At 46.6% G+C, this 24,296-nt stretch overlaps 1 protein-coding gene and 1 pseudogene across 2 annotated transcripts; one reads left to right on the plus strand and one right to left on the minus strand.

Annotated features, from left to right (window-relative positions):
• Positions 1-4,367: 4,367 nt before the first annotated feature.
• Positions 4,368-19,543, minus strand: BCL7B (BAF chromatin remodeling complex subunit BCL7B). The gene is made up of 6 exons (XM_080940827.1): positions 19,339-19,543; positions 16,742-16,817; positions 10,143-10,239; positions 6,199-6,369; positions 5,719-5,798; positions 4,368-5,493 (listed from the first exon to the last, which is right to left on the minus strand). Exons 1-6 carry the CDS (start codon positions 19,428-19,430, stop codon positions 5,401-5,403), a joined length of 609 nt encoding a protein of 202 aa, XP_080796953.1. The 5' UTR covers positions 19,431-19,543; the 3' UTR covers positions 4,368-5,400.
• Positions 19,544-23,151: 3,608 nt separating this feature from the next.
• Positions 23,152-23,754, plus strand: LOC308439321 (large ribosomal subunit protein uL6-like; annotated as a pseudogene). Its single transcript has one exon. The product of its transcript is annotated as a large ribosomal subunit protein uL6-like (transcript).
• Positions 23,755-24,296: the final 542 nt, after the last annotated feature.

Consider the following 24,296-nt stretch of genomic DNA (forward strand, 5'->3'; position numbering starts at 1 on the left):
ACAGTATTTGCATTGGAGGCTCACAATCACCTGTAACTCCAGAACACTAGACACATGCGACCCTGTATACATACCCCCATACACATAATGTAAAATAAAAATAAGGGGCTGGAGAAATGGCTCAGCGGTTAAGAGCACTGACTGCTCTTCCAGAGGTCCTAAGTTCAATTCCCAGCAACCACATGGTGGCTCACAACCATCTGTAATGGGATCTGATGCCCTCTTCTGGTGTGTCTGAAGACAGTGACAGTGTGCCCACATACATGGAATAAATATAATCTTTAAAAAAAATTTTTTTTAATGTATTACTTAAAAAAATGGGCCTATAGAGATGAATTAAGGTTAGGAGCACACATACTGTTCCTGCAGACTTGAGGGGAATTCTAGCACCTACATGGGATGGCTCCCAGCTCTTAGTAACTCCATTTCGAAGGCGGTCAAGCGCCCTTTTCTGGACTCTGAAGGCATATTCACATACCTTCACACCAAACTCCCACCCCTTTTACATAATTAAAAAATAAGTACGAGGTGAGGCTCTAAACCAATAATAACAATAATAAATGTTTTAGGCATTAATTGAAATTATATTAAAGGATATGCATACTTATAATAAAACATTGGGACTGGAGAAATGGCTCAAGATTATGAGTACTGGCTACTCTTGCAGGGGTCTAGAGTTGAGTCCCAGTACCCACAGGGTGGCTCACAACAGTTTGTAAATCCAATCCCAGGGAATCTGACACCCTTTTCTGGTCTCCTTGGACATTGCACACATGTAGGGCACAGACACACAGGCAAAACATACATTCACACACACACACAAACACACACACTCATAGAAAAACAAAATAATAGTAAAGTAAAAGCTGGAAAGTCAGGAAAGGCAACTAGATCCTTGTCAGGCAGGACTTTGGACTGTCGTAAAAGGGGGGGGGGGTAGAGTCGGAGGGACAGGGAGCAAGAGAAGGAAAGGAGAAAGGAAAGAAAAAAAAGGGAAAGGAAAGAAAAATGCACTTGTTTGGCAGGTACAGAATTATCCAGCAGGGCAGTCCTGGTTTTGTGATACAGGTTCCTGCCATGTAGCCAGGTCAGCCTCAAACTACAGGCCTCCTGCCTCAGTCTCCCAGCTGCATCCACCTCTCCTCTGTGCCTCTGACTGCCTCATTGCCTTCTGAATGTTTTCTCCTAAATGTTCTATACCCACCTGAAGTGGAAATTTAAGGATTCTTTGGAAAGTCAGTTGTGTTGGATGGTGTTTTGTTAGGGCAAACGTATGAAGGAACGTGTCGTTGAAGCAGACAGATGAAAGAAAGGCTAAGGCAGACACGGGAAGGAACATTTCCATGAAGCAGACATGGGAGAAAGGATGTTCTGCTAAAGGGAGCACATGAAAGGACACATGGTGAAGGGTTATACGCTAATGACACACATGTACTGGTCCACCTTACATTTTGTAGTTGGGCTGCATTTGTTGGGACTCCATAGAGAGAAATGCACCAAAAATGTCAGAGGACTCGATGGTGACAGAGGCTGGGCTTCACTTGCTGGTACAGCTGTGCAATGCTTGTCCGTATTGACTCTGCTGATCTTTGCTTCTCAGAGGCACAGCGGAGAACTTCACCCAATGCCTCTGCCCCCTGAATGCTGGGATTCGGTGTGTGCCCTGCCCTGGCTAGATTTCTTTATTTATGGGGGGATCATGGGAGATATAGGTGTGGAAGTCTGAAGACAATTTGGCAGAAGTCTGTTCTCTCCTCCATTCGGGTCTTCTGTATTAAACTCAGGTCCTCAGGTTTAACAACAAGCACCCCACTGAGCCCTGCTGCAGGCCCGTAGTATATATTTTGATCATAGGCAAGCTCATTGTCCTCTCTTGTCTCCTTTACTCCGACTCCTTATTCTGAACTAGACCCCTTTCTACCTTCGCCAGGTTTGTTTAGTTTTGGGTTTTTGGTTTCTGTTTTGTTCGTGTTTTAATTTTGGTTTGGTTTGGTTTGGTTTTTTGATTTTTTTCCAGACAGGTTTTCTCTGTGTGCCCCTGGCTTTCCTGGAACTCACTCTTTAACTAGCTTCGAACTCAGAGATCTACTTGCCTCTGCCTCCCATGAACTGGGATTAAAGACAAAGGCCACCACCACTACTAGGCTCTACTTTCCTGTTTTGTTGGGTTTGTTATTGCTGTCTTTGTTTTATTTTGCTTTGTTTTGTTTTTGCTTCAGGTTTTGTTTGGTTGGATTTGTTACTGTTACCTTTGGGTTTTATTTTTTGCTTTTTGTTTTTCTTCGCAGGGCGTGGTGGGGTAGAGAGGGACTGGGAGAGAGAAAGGGAGAGGGGGAAGGAGAGAGAGAGAGAGAGAGAGAGAGAGAGGGAGGGAGAGGAGAGGGAGAGGGAGAGAGAATGAGGTTCATGCTGGCTGCTTGCAAGAACATGGATGAAGGCTTATGTACAGGAGCATGGGCATCACACCACTGAAGATGCCTCTCCAGCTCCCAGAAGCCTTGACTCACCAATTCCCAAGCAAGGGCGGGGTCTCTGAGCCGCTCCCCCACCTGTGACAGAATTTTGATGAGCTCTGTCCTGAGAAGGTCTCCTGCAGACAGTCAGTAGTCAAGGCTTTGGATTTGTTTTTCAGACAGAGTCTCTGGCAAGCCAGGTTGGCCTCTATTATACTGTGTAGCTGAGAATGACCTTGAACCTCTGAGGATCTGACCTTCAGGTGTGCGGTGCCCTCAGGGCCTCCGTCTGACTCCAGGCATCTAGAATGCTAGGCAAGCTCTCTACAAGCTGAACTACACCCCCAGTGCAAGGCTGGTTTTTTGTTTTGTTTTGTTTTTTTAATCATAATTTTAGCATGATTACTCATTCCCTGTAGGCTCTGTCCCACTTGAATAAACAAATTAATACTTAAGGACAGATATTAAAGATGGCAGTTTCTAGGCATCCTCTACAGACCTCCTGTGTTTCTTCCTGGTCAGCAGTAGCTGTTTTCCTGCAGGGAAAAGCACCATTTAGAGCTACATAACCAAGCTGAAACTTTCTATTTTATTTATTTTTGAGACAAGGTTTCATGATGTAGCTCTGGCTGTCTTGGGAACTATGTAACTCACCAGGCTAGCCTCAAACTGACAGAGATTCACCTGCCTTTGCCTATCTAGTACTAGGATTAGTGTGTGCCACTATTCCTGGCTTTTACTACTTATGTGGATGAGCATTTGGTCTATGTGTTACAGGTGGGTCATGCCCTCAGAGGTCACAATCGGATGTCAGAATCCCTGGAACTGAAGTTACCCTTCATTGTTAGCATCCATGCAGGGTCTGGGACCCAAACCTGAGTCCACTCTAAAACTAGTGCTCTTACCTTTCCAGCTCCTTTTTTATTTGTGAGACAGGGTCCTATGGAATCTAGGCTGGCCTAAAGGATGACCCTAAACCTTTCTTTTCTTTTTGAGTCAGAGTATAGCTCTGGCTGTCCTGGAACTATGTAAACCAGCCCTGAATTCACAGAAATCCTCCTGCCTCTACCTCCCTAGTGCTGAGACTAAAGGCATGTGCTACCATACTAGGGCTGACCCTGGTCTCCTGCCTATCCATCTCCAGTATACACCAGTGTGCTTTGTTTTAAGTGATGTGGAAGATAGAACCCCTGGTCATCAACTGCCCTGTGGGTGCTGGGAAATGAACTCAGGTCCTCTGCAAGAGCAGTACATGCTGCTCATAACCACTATGACACTTCTGCCTAATAATGTATGTATATAACTTATATACATAAATACATACGTATGTTAGATCTTCATGTATGATGGGTGCTCAGGTGACTGTCAGCACATGTACCAGAGTTCAGATGGAGATCAGATCACCTCAAGTTTGGTCCTCACCTTCCACCTTGCATGTATTTGGTTAACCTGTGTAGTCCAAGCTAGCTAGCTGGCTCTTGAGCTCCCAGGAAGTCGGTTTCTGCCTCCCATCTTACACAGGAACAGAGATAATGGTCATTACTCCTCCATCTGGCCTTACACAGGTGGGGCTGGAACTCATTGTCTCCAGGTAAAAAGCTTTACCCACTGTGCTATTTCCTCAAACCTAGCTTCTTTTGTCTATCTTTCCAAGAAACCTAGCCACTCCTTAAATTCCTAGTAGGCCAGGCTGACCCAGATCATAAGACTCTCCAGCCTCAGGCTCCAGAGGGCCCGCCTTCCAGGTTACTATTGTACTCAGCACTCACACACTTCAAGGGCAGCCTTGAAACCACTTAAATCTGAAAGGGTATCTGCTGTAGACCTGGACAGCCATGAAGACATCACAACCCCTCACCCACCCAACTCTGCTCCCACAACCTTGTAGAAAGAAGCAATCAGGTGCTAACAAGAAATATTTCAAATAGTTTAATTTTAAAAATACTCTATTCAGTGCTAAAATAGGTCTTCACTTGCTGTTGCCCATTTCCATTTCCTTAAACTCTTTTTCAGACAAAAAATAAAATCATAAAGTTTAATTAAACATGCAGATTTTAAAGAAAAGGGAACTTTCTAGAAAGTCTGAGCTGAAGGAGTACTGGGGGCAGGTACTGTGGTCAGAACCTCCTATCATGGCTGGGGATTTCTGCAGTAGGAGGCAGGGATGCTGGAATGAAACGGACAGGTGAAAACAGGAAGCTGTGCGTGTGCGGAGTGTGAGGAAGCAGAAGGTTCTGGCAGGCACAGGGCTGGGAGCGGCTGGGGCATCCAGCAGAGGCAGGCCTGCCTCAGGGACAGGGTTCCATCCCATAAGGGTCTCCTGCCCACAGGTGGAGAAAGCCCCTCCCTCCTGGAAGAGCCTCTTCCCCTGGTGTTCTCCACATCTCTATCGGTCAGTCCCTCTTCCCCCTGTTCTCCACATCTCTATCGGTCAGTCCCTCTTCCCCCTGTTCTCCACATCTCTATCGGTCAGTCCCTCTTCCCCTGGTGTTCTCCACATCTCTATCGGTCAGTCCCTCTTTCAGCAGCAGCCTTCAGGGCTTGGCCCAGTGGCAAAGTCCGTACTCTACAGTCTCCATTCGATTCAAGTAATCCTAGGCACTCTTCTCTAGAGTGCCTTCCACATCTTTCTCCTCTTGGCGGTGGCGGCACCAGCGCCAGCAGCTCCGTGCAGTGGTTCTGGAGGTGAGAAATGAACCCTGCTCTGGCCTACTTGGGGTGCAGAAAAGATGTGAGTGCTCCTCTGCTCAAGAGCAAGCAGACACAAGTGTCAGGGACAGGAAGATGGTGCGACGACCCCACGCCCTCCGTCAGCCTTCTAGCCCAGAGGGCTCCCACACACAGGCTCTGGACCCTAGTGCTTGCCCGGACCCCAGCATCAGAGCTCGGCCAGACCAGAATGCAATAAATAGAGGCAGGGGCCAGGAGGCGAGGGGCCGGGACGGTGCTAGCTTTCCGACGTGGTCTGCGGCACTACAGGTTGGTCCACACAGAATCGCTTCAAAGGCGGGGCACCAGAGTCCTCCTCTTCCTCAGTAGTCTGAAAGGAACAGGACAGGGCATGATGTGCCATCCCCGTGCAGCCCTGTCTATCACACTGTAGCCTATAGCCTGCCCTCTGCCTGCTCACAGCTGACCAAACCCTGCCCCTATTTAGAACCTGGTGACTGTTTCCCCAGCAGACTCTACAGTCTACAGCACAGCGTGCTATCCCCCCAATCCCTAGGGTCTTCCCTGGAAAAAGGGAAGGCTAGTAACCTCTTACCTGTGTCTCTACTGGCACAGGTTCTTCCTTTGTGAGTGTCGGAGGTTCATCTGCAACTTCAGATGCAGTCAGCGAGGGCTCTGCAAGATCAGCAATGTTAACCCAAGGTAAGTCTAGCCTTGGTCTTGGCCTGGGGGCCGTTCCTGAGATTGAGTTCAAGAGGATAGAGGCTCAAGGAACCACAAGTGCAGGGTCTAGCTAAGAACCCACTGTCCCTCATGTGAGATGAATGAAGTGTGACTGGATCACAGAGGGCCACAATCTGGGTGGCAGACACTGGGAACCAAAGCTAACCTGCCACTCTGAATATCACCCTTCTTATTAAGCCTCCCTGTTCTGAGAGGGCTGCTGCATCAGATAAAACAACACATGGAAGGATCTAGAACAGCGCATGGCCAACAGAAAGCATACATTATCCACACCAAAACAACAGAAGCTAACAAGGGCCAAAGACGCATAAGGGGCACCTTCATGACTCACCCTCAAGGATCTCCTGGCCCAGGGTGGGGGGCTGGGAGTCATCCGTACGGAAGTCTGAGGTGTGTGCTGGGCTCAGGGACTCGCTCTGCTCGGGGCTGGGGCTGGAGTTGGTGCTGCTGTCCACCTTGAGTTGATATACATCTGACACGGAACTCTGGTTGCTGTTCTCATCTGGAAACCAAGCATAGTAAGATGACAGCTGGCAGTGTGCAAGGAGCAGAGAGAGCCACTGACACAGTTACCATTGCTACAAGCCCCTAAAAGTGGGTCCTGAGTGGGGTTCCCATGTCCTGGGAACTCTCTGCAGAGTTTAACCCAATTTGCTTTGAGACAGGTGTCACTATATAGACCAGGCAAACCTCAATCCTACACCAACCTCCTAGCTCTGCTTCCTCAGTCCTAATTACAGACGTGACTCATCACACCTGACAAGAACTCACTATGTAACCGAGCTCATTATGAACTTGAGCTTCCTGCCTTCTTTACCTCTAAGTGCTGAGCTTGGAGGTGTGTGGTGCTGAGAATGAGACCCAGGGCTTCCTGTGTATTGAGTAAGCATTCCACCAACTGAGCCATAATTCCCAACCCAAGCATTTTCTATTTGACAATATAGAGAACATGCAGCCAAAACTTATGATTGCAACATTTCTAACCCAGGAATGTAGAGCTCTGCTTATATAACCGTGTTTCTATTGCCTACCAATTATAGCCCTAGCCTGGTAGCTTCTCGCTGCACAGTGGGAGGCAGGGGTGCCATCTGTGCCTTCCCATGGCACAAAAAAAAAAAAAAAAAGTAGCAGTAGCACCACATGTCTGGACCTCAGGGTTTCTGAAGGAGGCTGTGGTGTCTGGAGGTGATCACCTGAGGGTCTCAGACACCTGACTGCCCCAAGGATGACACCACCTGGGCTCTGTATAAAGGCTTAAGTTCACCAAGTAAGTTAAAAGCTGAGGCATTCACAGTTCCCCTCCCTCATCGCCTCTAGCAGGCACAGTCTGGTCACTTGCACTTGCTTCTTCCTCTGAGATGCCTTAGTTCAGAGCTCCTTGTCACTGGCCTCGCCTGTTGTGACAACCTTGAATCTTGGCCTTAAACCACAGACAAAGTGAACACTCCAACCCATGCATGGCTCTACAGTGGAGAGTGTCTGTGCCCCTGCACTTCTTAGGGCAGAGATGTTTTTGCCCTTGGGCCTAACTCACTGTCTGCCATTCTTTAACCTTTACCCTAGCTCCAGCAGCTAGAAGCTGACTGAGCACTGTTTCTTGGACCATATCTTGTATCTTTCCCAACCTTCCTGCTGCTGGCTGGTATGACTTCCCTTCCCAGGTTCTTACAAAGCACCTATGTTTGTAACACTCAGTGACAGCATCGGTTGCTCTGTGGAACCCCAGTGTTCACCAGGGCAGAAAGGCCCATCCCAGGAGCTCTGAGGCCTCTACTGGCCCCTGTGCACACACTGGTCACCTTCTATCACATGCTATAGGCAGTCTCAGCCACTGCCTTGTCCCGGATATCCCAGTGCCAGACACAGGAAGTACAAACAAAAAGAAGGAGTGGGTGACCAGACTGATGCCCCCTGTTTCCTAGAGCCTTCTGATCACTGTGTTTTCCTTCCTCCGTGACACTGACCTTGGTAGGAGGAAGGAGGACAGCAAGGACAACTTCCTGCTAGGTAGCTTTGCATATGGTTCCTAAGAGAACATCAACAGCCACTGCGGGCTTCCCACTTTCCAGGACTACTATCTTCCACACTAAAAAGAAAGTGGCTTTTTGGGGTGTGTGTGTGTGTGTGTGTGTGTGTGTGTGTGTGCTAAAGTTCTGGTTGAGGCCAGGTGGCACAGATTTGTAACAGACCTCTTTGGGAGGCTGAGGCAGGATGACAATTCAAGGTCAGTCTTCAGAGATTCTATCTCAAAATTAAACATAGCAGGGCTGCAGGCACAGCTCAAAGGCAAGGGCCTACCTCACACTTGTAAGGCTATAAATTCAATCCCAGATGTCACCAAAAGGAAACAAAGAGCAGCCAAGTCTAGTCACCTGTAAGTGGGCTGACAACAACTGCAGGGCTTGTCCCTCAGGGCTTTCAACCTTCCTAACACAGGGCCTTAATGCCCACCATAAAGTTATTTTTGTTGCTACTTCATAACTGTTTTGTTGCTACTGTTATGACTCACACTGTAAACATCGGTGTTTTATGACTCTGCTGCACTAGAAGGGAACACTGTGGGTGCAGGGTCTCTCAGGCTGTCTGTCTTGGGAGGCAGCAGTCTTGGCTGAGGGCGGACTATTCAAAAGCAGTGTGATAAAATAGACACCCTAAAAAAGAAACAGCTTCCAGCAGGGAGTGGAGGCAAGAGTTTTTAATCCCAGCACTCCTGAGGTGGAGGCAGGTGACTCTACAGAACTCTACAGGACAGCCAGGCCTACACAGAGAAACCCTGTCTCAAAAAAACAAAAAACAAACACCACAGCTCTGACAGGGATATCACAAACTGCAGATAGCTGGTACACTCAGCTCCAAGCCCCACTGTCCAACCCTGGTGTGAGAGTATTCTATCTACCTTACAGGGCCATCATTCACAGGATTAATGGGACACCTGTGCACTAAAACCAGCGCTAAAGCCCAGCACTTGAAGTAGTTCCCCAGAGAGGTGCTTGCTGCTACAGACCAATCCCAGCGCCTTGACACTGAGGAACCCTAAAGGCTTTTACAGTCCCACACCCTCCTTACAGCTTCCCCCTTCCACTGAGGTTCTTACAGCTTCCCTCTCCCACGGAGGGCTTTTGTAGTCCTACACCCTCTAGGAAGGAGTGCTTCGCCCTTATCTAGTGGCCCGCCTGCCCTGAGAGTAGGGGAAGGACCTTGATAAAAGACCCAAGTGCCAAGCAGCACCTCTTCCCAGGGAGAAGTGTCTTATCTGAGCGGCCCCTGGAATGTAGGGCATAGGTCCTGAGATGCAACCCATGTTGGCAGAAGCCAATCGACTTAAAAGTCACCTAAACCCACCAATGCTTGCCTGCCTAATGCCCATTGCTGTAGCCCACTCGTTACTAAGTGTATAAAAGGCTCAGGGTTGCCTCTCCTCTGTGTGTAGGCCAACCCAGTGCACTGGACTAATAAACCTCTTTCTTTTGCATTGTTCTCTCATCTCATTCATGGGAGTCTCCAAAAAGATAAGACTCAATTTGGGTCTTACAACACACCGGGCAAGCATGGCTGCTGAGCTACAAATTCTATCCAAGCATGTTCTTTGTTTTTTCTCTTCTAATTTTTTCTTTTTAACATACACATTTTTCTATTACGTGTATGTATCTCTGTGTGTATGAGCTTATTTATGTGTGCATGTACACATGAGTGGTGAGATGCCAGAGGAGATCAGAGAAGTCAGCTCCCCTGAAACTGGAGTTACTGGGTACTGTGAGGTGCCTGATGAGGCTTCTAGGGACTGAACTTATATCCTCCTCAAGTACAGTTCTTACTCTTAACCACCGAACCACTGCTCCTCCAGCCCAGTTATTTTGTTTGATTTGTTTTATTTGAGACAGGGTTTCTCTGTGTGGCCCTGGCTGGACTCAAACTCAGAGATCCACCTGCCTCCCGAGTGTTGGGATTAAAGGCCTGTTCCACCACACATGGCTCCCAGGAGTGCTCTTATTCCCATGATGCCCTAGCATTCTATATTTTTAGATTTATTGTATGTGTGTGAGGTTTGGCCCGTGTCTTCATATGTATACCATCTGTGTTCCTGGTGCTTCTGGAACTCAGATGGCATCAGATACCCTGAAACTATAGTCATGGATGGCTGTGAGCAACCACGTGGGTGCTGAAAAACTGAACCTGGGTCCTTACAAGAGCAACAAGTGCTCTTAAGCACTGAACTATCCCTCCAGCCCCCAAGTTTTCTATTTTCTGAAAGGAAGACATGCATAATCAACTCACCCTGGAATTCAAGGAGGAGGGAGGAATTGGCTGAGGCATCCGAAGGAAAGCCATTCGGTTCCCGGGCTCCTGTACTATTCGATTTTGATTTTTCCTTCTATAAAAGAAAAAAAAAAATGACACAGGTAAGGACAGGGGACCTGCTGTGACACAGGTAAGCAGGACTCACAAAGAGGGACAGGGGACCTGCTATTTGAGAGTCCTCAGAGATCTGAACAGAAGTAATGGGGGGAACTAGGAACCCAAGAGAAGGAGGAGAATGAGGAAGACCCAGGTAACTGCTTCCTCTCTACCTAGCCTCTCTAGCTTCAGAGTGGACTTCATAGCAGAGCAGCTGAGCAACAGGAAAGACAGGTACGAATCTCTTCTCCATGGTTCCTCTCTGCCCTAACTGCAATACTCCACACTCAACCCAGCCCCACAGAAAGCCAGGTGTGGAGTTGCACGTGCGCACGCACGCACACACACACACACACACACACACACACACACACACATGCTGGGATATAGTTCAGTGGCAGAGTGCTTTCACAGCATTTCTTAGCATTTGTGATGCCCTGGGGTTGCATCCCCAGCACTGTATGAAGTAAGGTATAATGGTGTCAGGACCTGGGAGGCAAGAAGACCAGAAGTTTGAGGTCATCCTTGGATGTGAATGTATACATATATGTATTCATGTATATATAGCAAGTTTAAGGCCAGCCTGGACTCGATAGACTGTCTTAACAAACAAACAAACCCTAAAAACAAAATCCCTGAAATTAAACAAAATAAAACCAACTGGGCTGGAGAGATGAGAGTTGAGAACATTGGCTGCTCTTCCACAGGACCTGGGTTCTGCACCCACACAACAGCTCACGGCCATCTGTAACTCCAGTTCCAGGGGATCTGTTGCCCTTTTCAGCTTCTGCAGGCACTAGGCATGCGTGTAGTGCACAGGCATGCACATAGTCAGAACACCCACAGACCCAAAATAAAAAAATTAAACAAACTGAAATGCCCACAAGAGCTAAACACTCAATTCAATAAGCTAGAAGAGCAGGAGAAAAAGAAATAACCAGAGCAAAACCCCAGAGATTAACAAACATTACAATAGCTCCTTATACGGGTTCCAGAAGCAACAAAATCACCTATTGTGGAAAAGGCACAAATACATCAAAAATGAGTGAAAGGCACAGTAAGCAAATGCATGACATGTTTGCTTGCTTGCTTGCTTGGTTTTTGAAATAGAGTCCCACTGTGTAGCCTTGGCTAGAACTCTGTGTGATGATCTGAATGAGAATGGTTTCTACAGGTTTATAAGTTTCAGTAGTTGGTCTCCAGTTGGTGGAACCATGAGAAAGATTAAGAGACCTGGCCTTGTTGGAAGAGGTGCTGGCTAGTTTCAGGTCCACCTAACACTAAGTCATTTGGGAAGAGGGAACCTTAATTGAGAACATGCCCCCATCAGACTGTCCTTTGAGCAAGCCTTTGGTGCATGTTCTTGAAGGATAATGGGGCCACCCCTGGGCTGAACAAGGCAGAAAGCAGCACTCCTTCTCCATTTCTAATTAGGTTCCTGCCTTCAGGTTCCTGTCTTGAGTTCCTGCCCTGATTTAACTACAGATTAACTGTAACCAGAGAATACCAGAGCGCTTAGAATAAACCTTTTCCTCCCTACTGTTTAGTGTCAAGGTCTTTACTACATCAATGAAAACTCAGACAGAGGAGATGGGGGTGGGCTTTGAGTTTTCTAGACTCTCACACCATTCCCACTGTACTCTGCCTCCTGCAGCTCTCAGCTGTCCTACACCACAGTAGACTCTAAACAACCCTCTGGAACCAAAAGCCCAATCAGACTCTTTTTTTAAAGTTGCCGAGGTCATGGTATCTTATTGCAGCAACAGAAACGTCACTAAGGCACGATGTAAACCAGGATGGCCAGAACATCTCTGCCTCTTGGGTGCTGAGATTAAAGGTGGACACCATCATACCCAGCCATGTGACCAAAGAATCCTGCAAAAAACCCTCCATAGCAGCCCACTGGAAGACTATTAGCAGGGGGCTTCAGGCCCCATAGCCGGGTCTCCATGTAAGCCCGAAGGCAAACACTACAGGAAGCTACCCATCAATGGCAGCCAGAATGTGCTGGCCACACCAATGAACACTTGTGAGGACTGAGGAGAAGACAAGGACTTAACTTGGTACAGTACCCAGTAAGCAGCCAGGACAAATGACCATGTGCATGGAAGTGATGGGAGTGGAGCCCTACTTCACACACGTCTGCCCTGCCTCAGGTGTCTTTTACGTGAAAAGACGACAGCCAGCCTCTACATTACATGAAAGATCATCTCTGGGGCCTCCAGAAAAGGCCATATTCCTTCTGTTCCCTTCATTATGGGGACAAGAGTCCAACCACCGATCTGATTCCTTTCACTAAATTGCCCAGGCCAGTGTCGGACTCCAGCTGTAGCCCAGACAACTGTGCAGCTGTGTTCTTCCCCTGCTGCTTCCTGAGTAGCTGGGACCGCAGACCTGAGGTGCTAGGCCCAACTGGTTGTTGTTCTAGACAGCAATGAAGCCCAGGCTCAGGAGCCTCCAGCTTCTGGAATCTCAAGTATGCTCTAGCACACTCAGCTGGAAAACTTCTTTAGGGCTTAATTTAAATACATCTACTATAGTTTCAAAGACTTCTTTTTATCTTTGGGAAATCAGAGCACTCTACCTGGGCACTGAAGCTCACACCTGTGATCCTAGCACTCTGAAGGCGAGAGGAGGAATGTACAAGTGCAGGGACAGCCTGAGCTACACAGGGAGACTCTGCAAAAATCCCCAAAGTGAACAAATAAAATTAAATACTTCTATTACTCTGGACATCTCAGAATAGTGTTTAAAAACAAGTTACAAATTACATGGATAGCTTAATGGACAATAAGCAGAATTCCCATGACTCTTAAGGAAAAGACTATGTGAGGAAATTGCCAAGGATGGTGATACACGCCTGTAAATTCAATACTTAGAAGGTAAAGGGAGGATGATCAGAAAGTCAAGGCTATACAGTAGGTCTGAGCCAGCCTGGCTTACCTGAAACCCTACCTCAAAAAGAGAGAACAGGGGCTGGAGAGATGGCTCAACGGTTAACAGCACTGACTGTTCTTCCAGAGGTCTTGAGTTCAATTCCCAGCAACCACATGGTGGCTCACAACCATCTGTAATGAGATCTGATGCCCTCTTTTGGTGTGTCTGGAGACAACTACAGTATACTTATATATATATAATCAATAAATAAATCTTAACAAGAAAACAAGCAGAACTTAATTATTAAAATAAAAGAGAGAACAGCTGTGACAAATAGCAACATGGGCATGAGTACACCTTCATGTTTCCTTTTTTGTTATTGTTTTGTGCGTTGTTTTTTTTTTTTGTTTTGTTCTTGTAACAGTTTCTCTATGTAGCCCTGGCAGTTCTGGACTTGCTTTGTAGACCAGGCTGGCCTTGAACTCACAGATATCCACCTGTCTCTGCTCAATTTGAAAACAGCAACTACACATACCCTGAGGCGCACACCTTGGATCCCAGCCCTCAGGAGATACAGGTAGGAGGATCTTCGGCTAGATCTACATAGTAAATTCCAAAATATTCAGGGCTATACCTAAAGACCTAGTCCTAACTGCCCCACCTCTACAAAGAAAAAAATGCTAACAAGGATAGATAAAGAGAATAAAAGAAAGTAAGTTCTATAGCACAAGGAAAGGGAAAAGCAAAGACCACAGGGACTGCTACAGAAATATAGTGCTGAGCAAAACCAGAAACAAAAACCACAGCAAAGCAAAATCAAGACGCAAAACCCGACACCTTATGATTCATTTTTCAGCTTTTCAGTTTTTATTTTCTGTGTACGGGTGCACTGCCTGCACACACCTGTGTCTGTGCACCACATATCTAGCTGGTGCCAACAGAGGCCACACAGGACACTCAGTCTCCTGGAACTGGAGTTACAGGTAGTTGTGAGCCACCATTTGGGGGCTGGGAACTGCATCCACTGCTCAAAACTGCTGAGCCATCTCTCCAGCCCTAAGATTCATTTGTATAAAGTTCAAAAACCCCTAAAAATGACCAGAGTGGTGGTAAGAAACATAAGAGTGGCCACTCCTGGAGAGGAGGGCAGACTGGCACAGGCTCTTCAGAGTTGGTGATGCTCTCTTCCTGGAGCCTACTGTTTCCAACATATTCACCCAAGACAGGGACTCACTGTGCAGCCCAGGCTGGCTTACACGTGCCCCTCCCACTTCAGTCTCCTGAGTGCTGGGGTATGCTAGACCTAGGTGTATATGCCAAGGACATTGGTTTATAGTTATTAGACTTGCTGAGTTCTGTTTTAAATATGTTTCTATACGTATATTCACACTTTCTCAGTACAAGAAAAGTAATCTAGAGCCTCAGACATTAGGCAGAAGATGGACCACAGAGCCACACCCCAGTTTCCTTATATATTTTTAAAAGGTTTGTTTACATGTATGAATGCATTGTTTACATGTATGTTTGTGCAACTTAACCACTGAGCCATCTCTTCTGCCCCTTATTATATATGTTGGTATCAGAAACTGGCTTTCTCCTCTGAACCCAGTGAAGACATCACCCACAGGCAACAGGAACCCACACATCTGTTCTCCCACCTTTACCTGTAAGCGGTTACATCACAGTCTAAAGAAAAAGAAGACCCTTTCTGACCTTTACCCCTTCTTCTTCTCTCTTTTCCCCCTTTGGTCTCTGTCGCCCCCTTCCCCACAAATAAACCTCTAACACGTGGAACTGCATTAGCCTGGTGTGGTCTGTCTGGACACAAGCTGTGATTCTATCACGACAGCATATTTTTAATAAACTAATTATTATGTTTACACAATGGGAGGAAGGAGCACACACCATGGCACACTGGCGGAGATTTAAGGATAAAGCTCCCTCCCTCCACCTTCACATGAGTTCCAAGAATTGAAATAAGGTTACTAGGCAAATGCAGCCACCATCAGAACCCTATATATCTCTTTTTTTTTTCTTAAGATTTATTTATTATATATAAGTACACTGTAGCTGTCTTCAGACACACCAGAATATGGCATCAGATCTTGTTACGGATGGTTGTGAGCCACCATGTGGTTGCTGGGAATTGAACTCAGGACCTTTGGAAGAGCAGTCAGTGCTCTTAACCACTGAGCCATCTCTCCAGCCCCCATATCTTTTTCTTTAAAAGATTTACTTGTGTGTGTGTGTGTGTGTGTGTGTGTGTGTGGTATATATGTGTATGCTGTGTATGTGTGTGGTGTATATGTGTATGCTGTGTATGTGTGTTTGTGGTGTATATGTGTATGCTGTGTATGGTGTGTATGTGTATGTGTGTGTGTATGATCTATGAGAACCAGAAAGGGGCATCAAATCTTTTTTTTTGTTTGAGAGGTTTTGCACATTTTTTTTCTTTTATTGAATATTTTCTTTATTTACATTTCAAATGTTATCCCCTTTCCCTGCCCGCCCCCACATCAAATCTCTTGTAGGTGGAGTTGCAGACTGACAGCAGCAATCCCAGTGCTCAGGAGGACAGGAGGGTGGTAAGCTGGAAACTAGCGTAGGCTACATACCCTTCTGAGTCCGTGCAGAGCCACCCAAACAGTAGTCTAAAAAGATGGGGGCTAAGCAATGGCTCAGTGGCTAAGCACATTTGCTGCTTTTCCAGAGGACTTATGTTCAAACCCAGCACCCACATGGCGGTTCATATCTGTCTGTAATTCCAGTTCCACAGGATCTGATATGCATTTCTGGCCTCTGCAGGCAAAACACACATGCACATAAAATAAGAATAAATAATATTTTTAAAATGTAGAGGAGCTGGAGTGCTGGCCCAGCAGTTAAAGAGTGCTGTTTACTGCTCTTTCAGAGGATCTGGATTTGATTTCCAGTACCTAGATGTGACTCCACCATCCATGACCAGTCCTGAGAGATCTGAAGCCCTCTTCTGACCTTCCGAGGCATCAGGCATGAATATGTACATTTGTATACAAGCAGGCAGAACAGCCATAATAAAAAAGAAAAAAAAAAAAAAAAGCAGGAAAAATAGCTATTTGGTTCCCGATGCCCAGACAGGGGACTGAGGTGCATATTTTACTCAAAGCAGAGCTTGAAGCAGACCTGACCTCCAGGCTCTCCCAGGACTCCTCAGTCCCTACCTGGTATACCCTGTACCCAACTCATTCTTCCCCCCCCCCCCAGCCTGATCTTTCTCTCTTCCCACCCTTCTCCCCATGGAGACTTCCCTGACCTCCATCCTTGGGGCTAATGAACTCCCCCAAGAGCAGCTTCCCAAGAAACATGGCTATATATAATCTAACCTGGCTTGAATTGGCTCACTTTACCATCAGAGCAATAACCTAGCAACAGGACCAGGGTTTGAGCTGCTGTCTAAATAAAGAAAGTAAGGGAGTAAATGACAAAGGAGGGTCTTGCACAGACCGTGCTGTGCCGAGAGAGCCTGAGGTCTTTTTAGAGAATAAATTCCTTTATAATTAAAAGAGGCAATAAACGAAAACTAAGAAAATGGTCTCTTTAGCTTTTGCCCACCCCCGACTTACCTCCTTGCTATCTGTCACAGGTACCCATTTGAATATCCTCAGGGACGTGTCGCCCACAGTCACCCATTTCTTCTCCCTAGAAGATAAGCATTAATTAGGATTAATAAAGCACATTTCTCACTTGTTTATTAATTATGCTCTCTGTGTCTCAACAGATCGTTCCTTTGATCTGAAATGCCTTCTAGACTTCTCTATCAAATTACACATGAAGGTAGGTTTGGACAAGAGGATGCAACCAGAGTAGGGGTGAAAGCCAGGAGTGGGATGGCTTTTACTTCTATGATTGTAATCTTAGCACTTAGAGGCAGAGGCAGGAGGACTGCCACAAATTGGGGGTGGGGGAAGGCACGGAAGACACTGAATGTGGCTCAGTCTTAACAGGTTTATTAGCATGCACTGGTCCTGCCTGACTTTGGTCCCCAGCAGATAGAAGTCAATGAGGATGGTGGAAATAATTTCTAAGTCTCTCTAGGCTGGTTTTGCTCAACTTTCATTTAAGGGTCCTTTCAAAGGAAGAACAATCACAAGAAAGGAACGGGTAGCATTTGCATGCTGCGTACGTGAGATTGTTCACGGAGAAAAACTACAGCTTTGTAGCTGCTTTTAATTCTCTGGCCAGAAACAACAGTGGGAGGAGGTACTAGTCTAGCCTGGCCAAGGCTATGAGCTCCATCCCCAGCATACAAACATAACTGACCTCTCCCTCATCATTCTTCCCTGTCCTCCTGAGGGAGAAATGGCAGATTTACCAACCTACTAGCAAAGCAAGAAAATGTTGGGTAGCTTTTACTCAAGATCACCCTAAGACAAACTATGAAGGCCTCCCAGGTCTCTAAACCCAGCTGGACCAGGTGTACCCTCAACTCATTCAGCATTTCTCCTATGTGTGGGGTGGGGGCAGGGGGATGAGAAACAGGAATGGAATCCTGGGTCTTGGCCATGTCAGGCAAGTGCTTTTACCAAGCAACATCCCTACTTGTTCAAAATGCTTGTTTTGCCTTTTTGGTTTTGTGGTAGGGACTCTTAAATCACATAGACTGGCCTTAAATTTGTGATCCTCCTGCCTCTGCTTCCTGAGTAGCTGAACTCACAGGCCTAAGGCATTTGGCCCATTTCACTGTTGCTTAGGCATGAAGCCCCTAGACTCATGTAATCTTCCCTGAGTAGCAAGGGGACTATAGACATGTTTTGCTGCAGTGTTAGTATTTTTTAGTTAAGAAGTCAATATGGTGGGGGATATATAGTTCTGTGCTAGGGAAATCTGTTGTGAACAAGGCTCTATTCTCAGAATTGGGGAATGGGAGTTGGTTCAACTATATGGAATATCTTGCAGTTGAACCTAACATAATTAAAAAAATTCTATCAAGGGGACCTTTGCTAGAATTTCAAAACGTGTCTCTGAGGAACCAACATTTACATTTCCTTTGAGCATTTTATTATTTTTATGTGTGTGGGTGCTTTACATGTATGTGTCTGCGTGTCACACACATGCTCTACGCATGAATGTCAAGAGGACATGGGATCCCATGAAACTGGAGCACAGCTGTTTGTTAGCTGCTATGTGGTAGCAGGAATTGAATGCAGGTCCTCTGCAAGAGCAGCCAGGTACTTTTAACCACTGAGCCATTTTTCCTTACCCATAAAAATAAAAAGGGGTGGAGACACTTGAGAATTACATAGGAAGCAGAGGAATGTCCTAAGGATTTTCCCCCAGCTCTTGGGAAGCAGAGACAGGCGGAACTTTGAGAGTTCAAGGCCGGCCAAGTCTACAAAATGAGTTCCAGGACAGCCAAAGATTTTTAGACAGATTCAAAACAAAACAAGGGGGAAAATAATCAGTCTAGCGGCCTCTTAGCCACTGGAGAAACTGAAGCAGAAGGATCACCGCAAACGTAAAGCCAGCCTGTAGTACTCGAGGAGATCCGGTTAAAAAAATAAAACAGGAACGAAATAACTCGTTATTATGTGAGGGGGAATGGCTCAAAGACTTAGTTCAGAACAGTTTAATGCAATGAGATCCTGACCTAAATTGTTCGTTAAATCGGGGTTTGCAATAAAAATTTGTAGGGATGGAGTCCCCTGGGCGCCAAGAGCAAACGTATGGCGACTGGGCCGGCTGAGGGCCCCAGATCTACAGATATAAGGGATTTCTGTTCCAAAAGTGCCATGTTTACAAACTTCCGCTTAATTTGGACCATTTGTAGCGCATAAGACTTGGCGACAACGGACATCACCGGACAGTTGTGATGCGCAGGAGCGGAAACTGAAAAGGGAGCCGCCTAGAGCACTGGTGCGAGGTTACCGCCGGAAGTGCAACACTGAAGCGTCAGGTCCCGTTCCAGGCAGAGCGGCCGGAAGCGACTAATGACAGCTAGTGGGAGGGGCTACGAGCCGACTGTCCTTCTGATTGGCTACTGTGAACGCGGACTCTGACTTCATGCGGACGCCGGCGCGCCCTCCTTTTGCTTTTATGCTCCGGCCCCCTCCCCCCAAAGGCCGGCCTCTTGGTTCCCACCCCGCCTGTACGTGTCTGGCGAGCCTCCGCGCCGAGTTTCCCGCAACCCCACGTCAGCAACCCCTCCGCTCCCGCCCCTCACCATTTCCGCACTTTCTCGATGGCCGCCATCACCTTCTTGATGTCATCTTTGGCCCTGCTACGGGTCTCGGCCCGGACCGAACGGCCCGACATGGCGGCGGCGAGGAGTGGCTGGGGGCCGGGACACTGCTCCCAAGACGCGGGATATCACGCGCCTCACGCGTCGCCGTCCACCCGCTGCCACCGCAGCACGTCACCGCGGCCGTCTCCCCCCCTTCGTGCGCGCGTGCGCGAGGGAGCGCGCGCACCCGCCCGCCCCTTGGGCCCTTGAGGCCTCAGCGCGCTTGCGCACCCGCCCCGGGGGCGTCCCTGCTGTGCACCTCCAGAGACCCCTAGATGCCTCACTGGCAAGCAGAACCTAGTGTCACCCGCACGTGGTGTGTGCCAGGCGAGGCTGCAATGATGGTGGTGGGATGAGATTTCGAAGTCACCACTTTCCCAATCTGCTGCTTCAATGAACTTATTTTTTTGGAAACAAGGTCTCACTATGCATGTCCTGGAATTTGCTGTACTGTAGACCAGGCCAACTTCGAATTCAGAGCCAACTGATTCTGCCTCTCAAGTGTTGTGTGCCACTGCATTTGACTGGAAAATTTTATTTCGTTTTGGTTTTCTGAGACAGGGTTTCTCTGTGTAGCCCTGGCTGTCCTGCAACTCTCTTTGTATACCAGGTTGGCCTTGAAGTCAGAGATCTGCCTGCCTCTGCCTCTGGAGTGCTGGGATCAAAGGCATGAGCCACCACACCCTTTGGGAAATTTTTTAAGTGTGTATGGTATAGAGGACAATTTGTGGGAGTCAGTTCTCCCCAGTGAGTTTTAGGCTGGTCATCACTGTCTAAATAGCTGTGTCCTACAGTCCTTGTCACACCATTCTTCACTTTGGCTTCCTATCTTCCCGTTCTCTGCTACCCACCTGGCAATTTCTTCTAATTCAATCAACTACTTTCCCAACATCCAGCTTAAACTGCAGCTTTTCCTGAGTATTTTGCATCTGGCTTATACCTAGCACTCTACTTCACTGCCATGGAATTCACTTCTGGATAAAACATTGCCTGTGTTCTGTGCATTGGACCAAGTACTGAGGATGTAAATGTTTCTCCTTTGAAAGAACTTCTGGACCATGGATTATGATGAACACATTTATCCCAGCATGCTGGAGGCAGAGGCAGATGGATGTCTGAGTTCGGGGCCAACCTGTTCTACAAATTCCAGGACAGCCAAAGCTACAGAGAGAAAGCCCAATTTAAAGAGAAGCAGATATTGCCTTCTTCCTCCCAGCTGCCCGTGAAGTGGTTGTTTTCTTTTTTTCAAGCATGGTTGCCCGTTAGCCTCTGGTGAAATAAGATTCCATTCTGCACCAGTCAGACCTTTATGTCAAAACTAAGAGTAACTGGTATAAATGCAGGATGTCTGCCAACAGGATGCTATGAAGATTGAAGGGCCAGACCCTGATGCCTAACACTGAATACAGAAGCAATACAAAAACAAAGCACATGCTGCCCACTGCTTCCAGTCAGTCCTATACTGAGTTGGGACAGAGTACTTCCACTGTGATGTACAAGCAATTTTGGAAAGAGCAGCATCAGAGTCAACCATCCCAAGGCCATGGAGAAAATGCATGGAGGGCTCACTCACATGCGTGATTTATTTGGGCTTAAATAAAACCACAACTGCAAAGCAGCAGCAGCAACAGCAATTTGTATATGAAAAGGCAAGGAGAAACCATAGCTATGGTACTGAAGAGATGGTTTAGTGGTTGAGTGCACTGGCTGCTCTTGCAGAAGACCCAGGTTTAATTCTCAACACCTACATGGCAGCTTGCAACTGTTTGTAACTCCAGTTCCGGGGAACCTGGCACCCTCACACAGACAAGACATGAAAGTAAGACACATGAAATGTACATGAAATAAAGCATTAAAAATCAACAAAAACCACACAAACCACTACACTCTTCCCCAAACTAAATTCTTCTGAACTCTGAGAAACAACCTGTGAAACCAGATGTTGGAAGTGGACCCATCATTAGAAGACAGACCAGGAATGAGAATTCATATGTTCTGGCAACTTCAGATTATGCTCTGTTCCATAAACCTGAATCCCAAAAGTCATGTCCCAAAAGCAAGCTCCGGAAGACCTGGTTTCTGTACTGTGTAGAGGACCTGAGTCTCCAAATTAAGTTTCTAGACTGGGACAAGTGGGAAAGACTACTGAGTTGATCTAGCACAAAGAAAGTTGTTCACACAGTATACTTCGTATCCCTTTTCTGCTGTTTGTGGTTGTTTGTGTTGACGATCCAGCCACTCCTGAACTCCTGAACTCATATGACCCACTTCAGTTACCCCAGTGCATAGATTGCAGGCATGCACCACTACATATGGCTACTAGCTCTGTAGACCAGTATGGCCTCGAACCTGGAAATCTGCCTGTGTCTGCCTCCTGAGTGCTGGGATGAAAGTTGTGTACCCCTGGCCACTACCAACCACTACCACTCAGTGAAGCTAGAGTAACATGTACCTATGTTTTGTGTGCGTGTAGAGGGCAGAACTTAATTTCTTCTGTGATTCCACAGGTATCAGTCTCCTTGCTTTTTGTGTGAGGGGTCTCTCATTGGCCTGGAGCTTGCTGACTGGACCACACAGGCTGGCCAGCAAGACCCATGGCTCCTCCTGTCCCTGGGCATATGAGCATTCATCAACATAGCCAGGTATTTTATGTGAGCTCTTGGGATCTAACTCAGATCCTCATAAGTGCTGTGCTGACTATGATATCTCCAAGTGGTTCTGTAATCTTTTTTTTAATCATTAAAAAATTAAATTGTATAGTGATGGAGATCTGATGGCTTAGCAATTAAGAGCACTGACTGTTCTTCCGAGGTACTGAGTTCAATTCCCAGGAACCACATGGTGACTCACAACCATCTATAATGAGATCTGATGCCCTCTTCTGGTGTGTCTGAAAACAGCTACAGTGTCCACAGATAGGAATCAAAGAGGGGTTGTCAGGTGTGGCAGCAGGCAGTTTTACTTATTGAGCCACCTATCATCAACTTTTTTTTCCCTGAGACAGGGTGTCTTAGTTAGGGTTTTAATGCTGTGAACAGACACCACGACAAAGCAACTCTTGTAAGGACAACACTTAATTGGGGCTGGCTTACATGTTCAGAGTTTCAGCCCATTATCATCAAAGTGGGAGCATGGCAGCATCCAGGCAGGCATGGTGCAGGAGGAGCTGAGAGTTCTACATCTTTATATGAAGGCTGCTAACAGAATACTGGCTTCCAAGCAGCTAGGATGAGGGTCTCAGAGCCTAGGCCCACAGTGACACACCTACTCCAACAGGGCCACACCTAATAATGCCACTCCCTGGGCTGAGCATATACAAATCAACAGACAGGGTGTAACTACATAGCTCTGGCTGGCCTAAACTTGCTATGTAGAACAGATTGGCCTTGAACTTACACAGATCTACTTGTCCCCACCTCCCAAGTCCTGGGACTAAGGAAAAATGCCACTAGGCCTGGCCCTTTATTTATTTATTTATTTATTTTTGATAATGGGTCTTATGTTGCTAGGGATGACCTGGAACTTGCTATGTAAACCACATAGGTCTTGAATTGGTCCTCTAGCCTCTGCTTTTCAAGTGCTAGGATTATAGGTAATCAGCTCCACCGTGACTGGAACACATTTTCATCTGAGTATTTTTATTACCTGGACATAGCACTAAGAAGCAACAGGCCTTTCAGTGGACCTTTTTTCTTCAAGTGACTGGTAAAGATAGGTTATACACTGCCCTTTTTTTTCTTTAAAAATTGTTTTATGCTCTTTGTCCCATCTATTGCAAGAATGAAGATTTACATCTCAGCAATCAGAGGGTCAACATTCCAGAAAATGTCAACATCACTCTGAAGGGCACACAGTCATTGTGAAGGGCCCCAGGGGAACTCTGCGGAGGGACTTCAATCACATCAATATAGATCTGAGTTTTCTTAGAAAGAAAAAGAGGCTCCATGTTGACAAATAGTGGGGTAACAGAAAGAAGCTGGTCATTGTCAGAACCATCTGCAGTCATGTTCAGAACATGATCAAGGGTGTTACACTGGGCTTCTATCACAAAATGAGGTCTGTGTATGCCCACTTCCCTATCAACGTCATTATTCAGGAGAATGGGTCTTTGGTTGAAATCTGAAATTTCTAGGGTGAAAAATACACCCGCAGGGTTCAGACGAGGACAGGTGTTGCTTGTTTGGTTTCTCAAGCCCAGAAGGATAATTAATCCTTAAAGGAAATGATATTGAACTTGTTTCAAATTCAGCGGCTCTGATTCATCAAGCCACAACAGTTAAACACAAGGATATCAGAAAGTTTTCAGATGGCATCTGTGTGTCTGAGAAGGGAACGGTGCAGCAGGCTGACGAGTGAGACCTCAGTTTCCTAGCTCCAGAAACAAGATCCTGATCACAAGTACAATTTGGGGACAAAAAAAAAAAAAGATATTAAAAAAATTGTTTTACATCTTGCCTGCATGCATGCCTGATGCTTGTGAAGTCAGAAGAGTGGGAATAGAACCCAGGTCCACTGAAAGAGCAACAAGCTCTCTTAACTACTGAGCCAATATTCCCATCACTTTTTTTTTTAATTAAAAAACTTTATTTTGCCTACATGTATATCTGTACACAATGTACATGCAGTTCCTGGGAAGGTCAGAGAAGAACATCAGAACCCCTCACAGATAGTAAATATTTAAACAAGATCTTTTTTTTTAAATTAATTTATTATATATGAGTACACTGTAGCTGTCTTCAGACACACCAGAAGAGGGCATCAGATCTCACTACAGATGGTTGTGAGCCACCATGTGGTTGCTGGGATTTGAACTCAGGACCTCCGGGAGAGCAGTGAGTGCTCTTAACCACTGAGCCATCTCTTTAGTCCCACAAGATGTTTTAGAACCATCTCTCTGA

This window comes from Micromys minutus (assembly GCF_963924665.1).
Source record: "Micromys minutus genome assembly, chromosome: 29".
NCBI lineage: Eukaryota > Metazoa > Chordata > Mammalia > Rodentia > Muridae > Micromys > Micromys minutus.